The 12221-nt window shown below is 38.7% G+C and overlaps 1 protein-coding gene across 4 annotated transcripts; it reads right to left on the reverse strand.

The window, feature by feature from the left end:
* Nucleotides 1-582: 582 nt before the first annotated feature.
* nr2c2 (nuclear receptor subfamily 2, group C, member 2) lies at nucleotides 583-11169 on the reverse strand. Of its 4 annotated transcripts, XM_055046088.1 has the most exons (15): nucleotides 11056-11169; nucleotides 9493-9577; nucleotides 9211-9306; nucleotides 8883-9083; nucleotides 8614-8719; nucleotides 8363-8542; nucleotides 7486-7642; nucleotides 6864-6954; nucleotides 6587-6732; nucleotides 6221-6398; nucleotides 5456-5577; nucleotides 5208-5347; nucleotides 4206-4343; nucleotides 3967-4072; nucleotides 583-3571 (listed from the first exon to the last, which is right to left on the reverse strand). In XM_055046088.1, exons 2-15 carry the CDS (start codon nucleotides 9556-9558, stop codon nucleotides 3397-3399), a joined length of 1902 nt encoding a protein of 633 aa, XP_054902063.1. In that variant the 5' UTR covers nucleotides 9559-9577; nucleotides 11056-11169; the 3' UTR covers nucleotides 583-3396. The 4 variants fall into 4 exon arrangements, with proteins under 4 accessions (XP_054902063.1, XP_054902062.1, XP_054902064.1 ...); XM_055046087.1 differs by having other exon boundaries at nucleotides 5208-5577; XM_055046089.1 differs by lacking the exon at nucleotides 11056-11169 and having other exon boundaries at nucleotides 9211-9287; nucleotides 9493-9579.
* Nucleotides 11170-12221: the final 1052 nt, after the last annotated feature.

Here is a 12221-nt window from a genome sequence, read left to right on the forward strand (position 1 = left end):
TCTCAAAGTAAAAAAATCTAGTTCATGTTGACCACTTAAATATTTTACGTTTTCAACTAGACCCGATTAAATGCTTAGTCCTTAAAATGTAAAATATTACTTTAATTTTGCACCACATTAGAATATCAAACTTTATACCAACTTAGCAATATGCAAAAGGTTTACACAGACTGTTTTGTTGTATGCCTTTGAATCCCAACCTGGGTTTTTTCTGCATGCAAGGGTTCTCCCAGTGGGACTCCAGCTTCCTCTCACAGCCCAAAAATATTTGTTAGGCTGAATGGTCTCTAAATTGCCCTTATGAGTGTGTGTGTATCTGCAGTTGTTTGTCCTGTGTGCTTCTGTGCTGACCAGTGATGTCCTGTCCAGGGTGTTCCCTGTCTTTCGCAAATGACAGCTGGAAATACACACCAGCAATCTGCAACTCATGCAGATGTGAGGGTGTGCATAAAGGTGGCAAGAGTCATGTTATTTTTTTCCCCAACAAAATTTGTAAGTAATTTTTTTTCCCTCCTTGTTTCAGTCGAGCTTTTCTGACATTTCAGCTGATTCTAATCTGGATCATGAACAACATCAGATCTGTTACATTAAATGAATAGATGTTTATTTTAGTTGAAATAAGACACATTGCTTCAGAGAAGCTAGCCTCCTACTGGAATGCAGAAACAAGAGTTCAGTTGTTAATACATTTGATTTATATCAGTGAGGTAGAAATGTAGGGTTGTAACCATCTTGGGAAACAAATGTTTAAAATTCATCATTCAAACGTCTGGAGACAGAAAGAAGAACAGAGTAGATTCACATAGTATCAAAAAAATTGTTCCCCAAATGATACCACAAAAGAGGATGATCTATGCGCCTGGAATAGCTGCGAAAGCCACAACATTTAAATCAATATTTCACATACTGCATTTATTAAAATGTGCTTAAGCAATTTCTTCATGCATGGCAATGCACTATAAAAATGACAACAATTAGGGCTCACAGAAAGATTATAAAACCCTGTTTAAAAACAACATGCGCTCATTTTAATGTCCGTTACATGTACAAATGCCACTTCATCACCAGTGCCTTTTTAGAAAGAGTCTTTTCAGGTTTAAAACCAAAATATTACAATTGATGTTCATGAGACACAAACCTAGCTGACTTATGTACATCCCCGTTACCATTCATGTTGCTGTGGATGTTTATTTAAACATATATACAAGAGGGTAAAGCCAATGCATATCTCAATGCTGTCCTCAAGACGTGAATGGATTCAAGGCTGGCTTTCCGCAGAATCTCATTGTTTTCCAATCAGGGATACCTGCCCAAAAGTACTTTAAGTACACTTAGTATGCAACAAGCAAATTTGTTCAAAACAAACGAATGTTTTCAAAAAACATACAAAATATACAGTTTTAGTCAGCCTAAATGCAGTGGAACATCACATAAGCTGATCATTGTGCAACAAAATACCAATGCAAACATGAAGTGCAGCATAACTACACTTTATAATGAGTTTTAAACCCAAAGCTTTTAAATAATTGTCTTTACAACATTCTAAATTGATTGGAGACAAAGAAAGACATATGTCTACTGAGCTGTAACACTGATGGGACAGAAGGACAAAACGTAACTGATTGTCAATAAGGAAAAATAAGTGGAGTGATTGCACAGATTTTAAAAGCCCAAGCGTACCTTGATAAATGCATCCACATTCAAATACACCAAGAAATGTCCTTTATGGTAATAAAAGACAACAGCACTACTCAGACCAAGGCCTTCTGCTAGGAAGCAGGTTCAAACACATTTTCTCTTAGAGGACCAGTTTCACTAAAAATCGATTTGAAGATTACATCTTTGTGACTCGGAAGGAAGCTTATTATCAACTCAGCAAGCCTGAGTGACCCAGAATACAAGAGTGTTCATATAAAAGAGATGGAGCGGTAATTAAAGAAGAAGAAGACGGAGAAAGGAAGGATGGAAGATGGCAAAAAAAAAAAAAAAAAAAACTAGGGATCCTCTGATATGAACAATTTAGCTAATATCAAAATCCAATCTTAATACAGCTGTTATGGCCAATAACTCATATATTTGCAGATATTACATACATTACATATATATATTTCACTATTCTTTCAACACCATAAAAAGAAACAACCACACCGCTGATTTCAGCATAGCTTCTCTGCTCATCACAATTGCTACGTTGCATCGCTATAACAAAGTTCCTCCCCTCCTCATCCAGAAGCAAATGGCAACAAGATGAAAATAAATCTTGTTGCCATTTGTTTTTTATTTTTTAGTCAGATCAATGCTAATCAAATTACTAATGTTGGCACATACCAGTGATAGTACATAGAAAAAAATCCCAAAAATAATTGTTGAGGATGAGAAGACTAGAATGCATTTCAATCCTATATTCAAATGATCAAAGCATAATTGTAATTGTACTACAATGATGGAACAAGAACGTGAACAATTAAAGAAATAAGGGTTAATCTTAACATCTACAATCTTTCTCAATATTGAGCAATAATACTGCTTTATTTTCAGTTTTTCTAATATCCGAGTTTCTTCTATGAGTTATCATAGTGATAGATCAAAGTAAGAAGTGAATCAGCTTCATCTTAAACTGAACCTGAAATTAAATTTACCTTGATGAACCTGCTTCATAGTTCAGGCCAGTGGATCTGGGTGTAAGTGTCGTAAAATAAACAGAATAAGTGAAAGGCTTCCATTTAGGTAATATGTAACAATTGTGAGGCTTGTTAATTAGCTTTTGTTAAAATACTTGGACAAAAACATCAAAGTAAAAAAAAAAAACATACAAATCCAATTTATATATATTCTGATGTAAAAGTGACTTTAAATTTCTTGGCTATTAGAGACGTCTGTGTTTGAGTCTGAGACTTTTGACACAAACATGAAACGTACGGACTGCAGAAGTCCTGGCAGCAGAAGAAACCAAAACAATATGATCCTCCTGCAGGTTTACATAATCTGATGTTTACATTTCAGGCTGTGTTTGGTATTTTATTTGAGATTTTGGGGTCAAAGGCTGGTACTCAATATTACATCTGTTTGATCAACATCACTGAATGTATGGCTTATTTAAACTTCAAACTATTTGACAATGAGGATCAAATGTGAAGAAAATATTAAAAGAGACAGTTGAGGAGTTACAGCTGACTGATTTTTTTTTTTTTTCATGTAGTTAAAGAGTGACTCACAGCATGAAGTGCAGAAAACATTCCTGGTCATCCTGGTTTTCCAATGCCATGTTACGCCAAATCCGGCAAGTGATGTTAGAAAACAAAGATTTGTAGTTCCACTACAGCCCTCTAGAGACCGTGTACCTGAAAATGAGATTTTACAAACTTAACTGACAGTTTTTAAGTCCTTGGTGTGTTGTCATTCTGTCGTGTCCGAGTCCTGGCTGTTATACTCTGCCGTCTCCATCTTGAGGATGTAGGGAATGATGCTGTCAATAGAGACGTTGCCTATCAAACCAGTGAAGAAGAGTTCCTCTGTGATACTTGAGTTCATTAGACGAAGGGCAGGCAGACGTGTCAGGATGCGTGTTAGTCTTAGGGGAAAAGATTATTTTAGTCAGATTTTGTCCAAAATCATCCCTGATGATTTATTTCAGTCAAAAATACAATTTCTGCTTATATTCATGAAAGTTTAGGTCAAAACCATATACAAGTATACATACACTACACCTGAAACCATGTCTGAGGTAACATTATTTATTCCCTCATGCTGACTCTCTTATTTTAAAATGGGAGCAATAACAATGATTGCAGTGAGGTGTTTTTTTTTTTTTGTCAAATTTCTATATTTTATATATTTATTTGAAAGTTAAGGTATGAAGAAGCCAGCATAAATCTGGTTCTGATGAATGATTCTTGTTTGTTCTGAGTGACAAGATTCACTTTTAGTTTGTTTATGAATTAATGCCATGAATTATCACTAACTGACCTGTATGTGTCTTCAGGATATGTTTTTTGCACATAGTCTTGCAGCTCCATCAGGGCTTTCTCTTGGAACTTCTCAACCTGGCCGCTGCTCTCCACTCCTGGGTGATCTGATCATCAGGAAAAACAACAACACAAAAAAAAAACTGAAATCTATAAAAACCAATTCTGTAGGGGTTTTTTATATTGAATGTAAACATATTGTTTAAAATAAGTTCTTTTTTAATTAAAGATAGTTCTCACCAGGACTGAACAACACAATAGCCTTTAGGTAGGCGTATTCGTAGCTGTCGGTCTCCAGCCGTGTCATGCTGTTACAAAACTCCTGGAACTTCCAGATGTGCTCCATCACCTGCTTCACCCTCTCTCCAGAAAGTTTGTCTGGAAAAAAAGAAGAAACGTCTAACATTTCTGTACAGATCCCATTAAACAAATGTAGTCAGGGAGTTCAGCAGGCTCCTGGGCTTGGATTTCTAGATTTAATCTTATTATGTAAGTCTTTTGATGAGCAAAAACTGAGGTACATGGCTAAGCTTTTTGTATGAAGCCACGTTAAGGTATTGTAAAGTTAGACAATTATGCAGATTTAAAAAAAATAAAAGGTCTAAATGACTTGATTTTATACTGTGATATTCTGATAAATTTGACTTTTTTTTAAAATGCCCAAGAAGAAACAAGCTGTCAAATATTTACAGAAATTGGTTTCTGGAAATGGTCACCAAAATAAAAAATAAACAGAGTGATGCAAGACTTATGCATCTTCACAAGAGCCTAAAAAATACAGTCCTTTGGTCCACACTCATCTGGTAGAAATTATTGCATTATCTCTTAAGCATACTTAAGAAATACTCAACTTCCAAAGACCCATGTTATTGACATTTTTTTTTTATTTAAATAAGGCATGTAGCAGCAGGGAAACATCTACGACATGCAGGACAGCTGGGCTTTTGCAGCTGGGCTGGAGATCAATGTTACAGAAAATATTGCGTCTTTCAGGTTTGTCGTCACAGAAACAAACTTCCCCAAACATTAATGTTTTAAGCTGGCTGATAATTAGGGGCACATACTGTCATGTTCATACCTGGGGAATGGGGCACACCACACAACTCAGAGGCTAAGACATGCAATATGTTAGCATTTAGTGCAAGCAACAACAGCTACAATCTAATAAAAATGACATTTCTTTGCTCCTGTTTTCATGTTTGTGTCCTACTGTGAGATGATGACGGCGTCTTTGGTCCATACCGTCCTGGACGCTGCTTTGCAGATGGTTAATGATGGCAGCGAGGATGGTTGACAAGTTCATCACGTGAGCGCACTGAGCAAGACCCAAGATGAACAGCTCGTTCCAGCAAGCTCGCACCAAGCTTGTGTTTGCCTCCTGACTGGGAAATACATAAACATGTAAGACATACTGCAAACAAACAGGAGATGGCAGCATTGCAAACACGACAGGAAAACTTTTGTTGTGCCGATTTCTTTTTCTCCCCCACCCAAGTGCTGAAAAGGCAGGAATGGAGCGTGCCCAGTGCATGGAGAGGAAGAGGAGTCTGGACGCCGACTCACAGATGTAGTGCACATTCAGATACTCGGGCATGGGGCTGGGCATGGTCAGCTGGAGCAAACAGAAACAGGAACAAGAACATCACAACCGGAGTTATATTAAAATAACATAAAAAGTATGGCTGCTTGATTATCTTTGCAATCGATTATTCTGTTGATTATTTTGGCGATCAATTGATTAATCGTATTCTTAAAAATTGGCACATTCTGCAAATTTTTCATTAACCACTTAAGCCTTTTTTATGACATTACTAAAAGATCAACTGAAAAATATTTAGGGTTTAATATTTTAAGGGCAAAATAATATTTTTTGTACCATTTTGACTTAAATCTTGCAGTGAATATTTTGTTCTTTCAGCAAAAGTTTTTTTTTTGGAGTCTTTACATTGCAGTTAACAACTAATTGATTACTAAATTAGTTAATGATTATCTCAGTAATCGATTCATCTCGATTGACCAGTTCAGTCCTAATAAAAAGCAAAAAAAATATGTTTTGTTCTGATATAAACAATTAACCATTAAGAATCATTTCAAAAACCATGCATATGGTTTGACTCTTGCCTGGTGTCTACATCAGCAAAAAAAAACACAACATTGCCAGCCCACAGAAGAAGACATTTGACATATTCTCAAGAGTTTATTAAAGATTTGCATGCGTCCTCTTTTCCATCTCAGTGAAGACTCCCTCCACTCACCTTGAAACCAACATGGCTGTCAGTGAGCAGCGGTCCCTCCACCTCAATGATGGGCGTCTCTTGGTCCCGTCCAATCAGCTGGATGGTAGTCCCACTGACACACTGTGACTTCTCAGCCAGGTTCTGTTCTGCCCCTGCTTCAGGAGGGTTGAAGACTTTGGCCAGAGTGTCAAAGGCACTGCATTGAAGTACATACAAACACACAAAGGCACGCACGCGCACGTTTTTTAACTCAGTTAAGAACATAATCTACAGCAACACATAAAAGAGATTTCCATCATTTTTAAACTACTAAATCATACAAATATTTCCTGAAGGACCTGAGATGAATGTGGCGATGAAATACTTGGAATATGACTAACTGACCGTGTTATCTCGCTTGCAGACTGCTCCTCCTGCTGGCTGTCTGAGGTATCACCATTGTTCAGGCTTTCTTTCAGGGAGTCACTAAGGTTGGCAAGTGATGTCACAACATTGGCTAGCGTCCCCAGGTTTCCGTGCTCAGAATCCATCTAAAGCAAACACATAATTATCACATTATGCCATCAACTTCAGCCAAAGACATTGATGCTAGAAGTTATTCAACAAAGCAGAGAACAGCGTGAGACAGCAGAGCACGGTGAGTCTTTATGATCAGATGTACCTTGGAGTCTGTTGCCAACAGCAACGTCCCATCAGTCTGAATAACCGGCTGCTGGATATTAACCAGCATTCCCTGGTCCAGCAGGCTGGATCTGTACAATAATACAACCATAACCTGACTTAATACAAAAGGCAGTTTTCATATTATGACTTAATTTATTGTAAAGAATCGAATCCAAACCAACATGGCTTTATGTAAAAAAGTAATAGCATGGAGGATTTGGATAGCTTATGTTTCCATAAAAATAGAAGTATCTCTTAGGTTATCATTGCCTGGCATTAATAGTTGTTTAAACAAGACATAAAAAAGAGTCATTGATAACAAAATACTTGTTTACTGCACTATAAATGGACTGAACTTATATAGCGCTTTTCCAGTCATTTTTGACCACTCAAAGCGCTTTACACTAGTCACATTCACCCATTCGCACTCACAAACGCACACACATTCGTACACCGATACGCAGACCGGTAGGCAATTTGGAATTAAGTGCATTGCCCAGAGGCACATCGACATGGGGCAGGAGGAAGCTGAAATCGAACCTACAACCTTCTGACTGCAAGACGACTACTCTGCCACACAGCCACAGTCGAACACATGAACAGCTCTCATTACTCCTGACCTGGAACCATCTGTATCCGTGTCAGAGATAAAGGTTGGTGTAGCAATGAGTGGGCTGTTGAGATCCTTGCGGATGTAGATCTTCTGGGTGGAGGCAGCACAGTTGGAGTGTCTCTCTCTGGGAACAACATCGATGGGTTTCCTCTCACTCTGGACAGCTAAACAACGACAACAGGCAGAATGTTGTTAATATTATTTTGGAGTAATACAACAACTACTACTTCTGATAATAAAAAAGACACATAAGAAGTCGAGAAGAAATTGATCCTCAGATATTTTCAAGGCATAAATAAAGTGAAGACAATTTAGCAGGAGAAACAAATATCAGAGGCTTCAAGATACAAGGCCTGCTTCAAGTTGGTACTTACGGTTTCACAATACGTTAAGATCAACATCAGTTTCAGCCATTGCATGACTATTGGTACTTGGTTTAATGTTCAGTAGTACTGAGAAATTATTGTGGCACATATAGTATAAATAGTTTGAAAAGATCAGTGCCTCTTCTTTCACCAAAACAGTCTCCAAAAAAAAGAGTAGCATTTCAAGCATTTTTTTCCAACTTTGAAATTGGAAATTAAAATTTTTAGATCAAAATAAAACAAACAAAAAATTAGTCATTTAGTGCCAAGAAAAAAGAAAGTTAGTGCTTTTATAAGCAAAAAGGCAAAAGACCGGCTGGGCTCCTGCTTTAAAATGTCCTGTTGATACCTTACCAACTGGGGATGCACCAGGGCATCCCTACTTGTACTGTCTCAGAACCACTCTCTTAGAAAGTATAAGTAAAAGGAAAACAATGTTGTTCAGGCTTCCTTAATCCAACTAATTACATTTGTTTAACTGGAACGACATTTAAGGGCTCAATCTGGATGCAAACTCACAATCAGTTTTCATCCCCATCTTAAGGCATTTTCTCAGCCGGCAGAACTGGCAGCGGTTGCGGTGATGCTTGTTGATGACACAGTCCTGCTTACTGCGACAGCTGTAGGTGAGATTTTTCCTCACACTCCGCTTAAAGAAACCTTTGCATCCCTCACAGCTGACAGCTCCATAGTGACGCCCTGAAAGCACACAAAGGTGTTTGAGTCCTTTTGCCGACAGAGTGAAGCTGAACAGCTGAAAGGTTGAGTACCTGAAGCTTTGTCGCCACACACCACGCAATATTCCACAGGCTGAGATCGACTTAGATCTCCTGACTGTCCCAACAAACGCTCCATTGACACTGGATCTGTGACAATCTGAAAGGAAAAGCAAACTCATATTTCACAAGTTTCCCCTTTCAATGGTCCAAATAACGTCAAAAATACATTCAGAAAAACAGTAAAATTATTAAAACAAAGGATGCCCCAGCAGATTTCTCAACATTATGGAGCAGGAAGGTACATGTTGGCACAAATGTACCTGTATCCTTCCTGGCATCAGGCTGTCTGCAGCTGTGAAGATGACCTGCTTCGAGTTGTGAGTCTCCGGTGAGGCCAGGATAACCTTGCTTGCCCCCGAGCTGTCAGCCGTTGTCAGGATGAACTGCTGCTTTGAAGCACTGGACGGGTTCATCGCAGTCACGATCTGGATCTTCTGACCCGTCTGCTGGTCGGTTACAATCTGAATAGCCCAGTTACAGAAGAGGGAGACAAAAAAAATGTGTGATTATTAATGTAAATAAGTAATAAAAGCATAGCGATATGTTCCATGCAGTATCTGCATGGTATTGCACTGTTGATTCGATTACCTGTATTCGCTGTGGTGTTGTGGCAGGCTCTGCAGAGATGACCCGAAAGCGCTGGGGAGACTCACCCATCACTGGATCTGATGGAGAGCATGACCCCTAACCCAGTTAAGCACAAATGATTTTTGTCAGCTAGCAAACACAAAAATAGTTCTTAAATCTGGAATCCATAGAAACATTATTTATATGGAAGTATTATTAAAAGTATTATGGATTCATAATACTTTATGAATTTGACTGTGATGTGAAACAAAACAGGAAGAAAGCCTTTCTCTGCACACTGACCTCTGCCTCATGCTCAGAGTCTGATTTCTGCTGAGAGAGCAGGTTCAGGTTGGTCGCCATGATCATGTGGAGTCATTAGTGAGGTCTGCAGAGGAATGCAAGAGACTTTGTTCATCAACAGGTTTATTTTTTTAGATAGTCCAAACTAAACCGGGGTGTGACATATGGGTGTTTTCTTTCATAACGGCTGATAATAGTTTTGTTTTGAACTTGTTTCTGAGCAATCACTTAGACCAAATTACACCAGCTATGAGTTCCCCTAAATAAGGTCAAATGTGAAACTGCAGCTGTATTTTTAAAGATACTGACCTACTTTGTGGCTATTTTGAACACATTCAGTACTAGCGCTCAAGGTGGCCAGGTTTGAATCTATTGGATCATGAACCTACAGCAATATCACTCTGCATCAAGAGACCAATGTCAGACATTTTGTTTCATTATTTTACCCTCATATGTCTTGGTATGAACTGATGAAAATACATCAGTTTAAAAGTAACCACTACTGCCTTTGCAGACATTCCTGATGTTGCCTTTTAATATCAGGGGCCAATGGAACAACTCAAAGAATATCTTTGTGTAATTAATTTTCATTCCCCTTTTAATTTATCCTCATTTGGTCACATCACAACCTCAAAGTTGGGGGGAAAAACTGCATAGGATGCATGTCACCAAGAATAAATACTCAAATAGTTATTATTACAGAGAACATATTATGACATTATGATCTGCAAAGTGCAAAGCTTTTCCTTTACTTTGCACTTAATCCTCAAAAACCAATGCAAGGTTCACAACCCATTTTCACATCTTATTAAGTACAAAATCGTTCATCATTTCCGCCTTTCTGTAATCACATATTTTTTTCCATGATTACACCTTTACATAACCTTTATTAGCCAGAGTTCCTTTAACAAAGACTCCAGCTGCAGCTGATTAAGGTACCTGCAGAGGTCCACAGGGAGGAGCGTGAGGCTTCACGTTGTTTACAGATTGGCTGAACAGTTTGTCCATCAGTAACTTCACTCCAAACACAACACAGAACAAAATGGAGACTCTGGCGTTTGGCCAACATAACAGCAGATGTTATGATAATTGGTATAATGAAACAATTTTCTTAATAGGCAGTGAAGAGGGTGACATCTAATATTCTGATTGGAGATGCAAAAAAAAATTAGCTTTTCCAAATAAATCTCTGACACAAACATTTCTATCCAGTCGTGTCAGCTGGATGGCAAAGGTAAAAGGGTCGAGTTCATCCGGTGCTAGCTCCCGCTGCTAGCTAGACGCAAATAAACCTATGGTAGGCTATGGAGCAACAGCTAGCGTGGTCTGCCTCTGAGAATCACAATGGAGGGAGCACAACAAATCAACAGCGTTGACATGTAGTTAATAATCGGCTAATGTGTCCTGTGCCGACTGCCAGACCGCACGCAGCTTGTTTCTGTTCATCCCCGGAGGTAAAGCACCCGCAGCCGGACAGGAAGCTAAGCGGCTAGCCGCTGTTTTGTGACCCAGCGCTGCTTCTTCATCGGGCTTTAATGCTGCCTGTCCGGGACTGACACTCACCTCAGAGGGACGCCGCTCTCAGCTTTAAGGCGCTCGGTTGTTTTATAAAAAATAAGAATTGTTATTTTCTTCTGTTAAAGGTCATAGTTCGTGACCCCCGCACCGATAGCGCATTGATGATGATGATGATGATGGTTTTTCCCCCCTCTTCTTCTTCCTCCTCCCTCTCTGTCCGCGTGCCTCAACCCCCCCCCATCCCCACTCCAACCTTAGCGCGAGCCAGACAGCGTTGACGTCATAATGTCTGGGGACTTATCAAATTATGCGTAATAAAAAATTTAAAAAAAGACATAAAAAATTTTTGGTGTTATTTAGCTTAAATAGCTTGGTGTTATTTAGGTTTTTGCATGTCTGTGTGCGTGAATGGCAATGACTGATTATATTGTAAAGTGTCTCTGAGTGTCTTGAGTGTCTATATAAATCTAATGACACTTCATTTGTTTTCTGTAAAATGTTTGTATTTCACTCTGACATGTCTTCCTGATTCTGATAAACTATGATGACGTGAGTTATAGTTCTTTATAATTTCTGTATTGTCTTGCACGCTTTAAAACTCAGTCCGTATTCCCTTCTGGGTTGGAGGACAATGGCCATCACAAAGCCCTGATGTTTCTCCAGTGGAGACGCTGTTGGTAGATCTAAAAAGGTGTGTGTGACGAAGGTGGCCTGTGAAGTTAACTGAGTTACTCCAGTTCTGTCAGGAGGAATGCACCAGAACTCCAGCAAACTGTGAGAAGTTTGTGGAAGGAAACCTGAACAATCTAACAACATTTTCTTGCTAGGTTTTCTGGCTGGCATTTAGCAAATATTAATGATTTTTTGGTCATTCTAAACAACCTAACACCATAGGAATTTGTTCTGATTCAACTTCAAAATGTGTATCTTTATACATATATGTGGGGAGGAAATTGTTGGTTTATATACAAAGAAATTCCTTTCCACAAGACAAACCAGCCTGCCAACGGTGAAGCTGGATTGACGCCATCGTAACTGCACGGCTCCCTCTTTTCAAAAACAGTCTGATATATGTAACTGCACGGCTCCCTCTTTTCAAAAACAGTCTGATATATGCAACTGACTGCAATTTTTGCAGAAAAGATTCTAATTTTATGCTGTTATTTGATCACTGCATTATCGTGATCAAATATACTCAGTTTTTTTTTCCC

Source organism: Poeciliopsis prolifica, unplaced genomic scaffold, assembly GCF_027474105.1.
Source record: "Poeciliopsis prolifica strain line A6 unplaced genomic scaffold, Auburn_PproV2 SCAFFOLD023, whole genome shotgun sequence".
NCBI lineage: Eukaryota > Metazoa > Chordata > Actinopteri > Cyprinodontiformes > Poeciliidae > Poeciliopsis > Poeciliopsis prolifica.

Excerpts from the sequence above, each read along its gene's own strand:
- nr2c2 (XM_055046087.1), bottom strand. The coding sequence starts at position 9,558 with ATGATCATGGCGACCAACCTGAACCTGCTCTCTCAGCAGAAATCAGAC. Across the intron at positions 9,307-9,492 it reads ACTCTGAGCATGAGGCAGAG|GGGTCATGCTCTCCATCAGA; the intron begins GTCAGTGTGCAG and ends TAACTGGGTTAG. Across the intron at positions 4,344-5,207 it reads GCAAAGCAGCGTCCAGGACG|ACAAACTTTCTGGAGAGAGG; the intron begins GTATGGACCAAA and ends CTTTTTTTCCAG.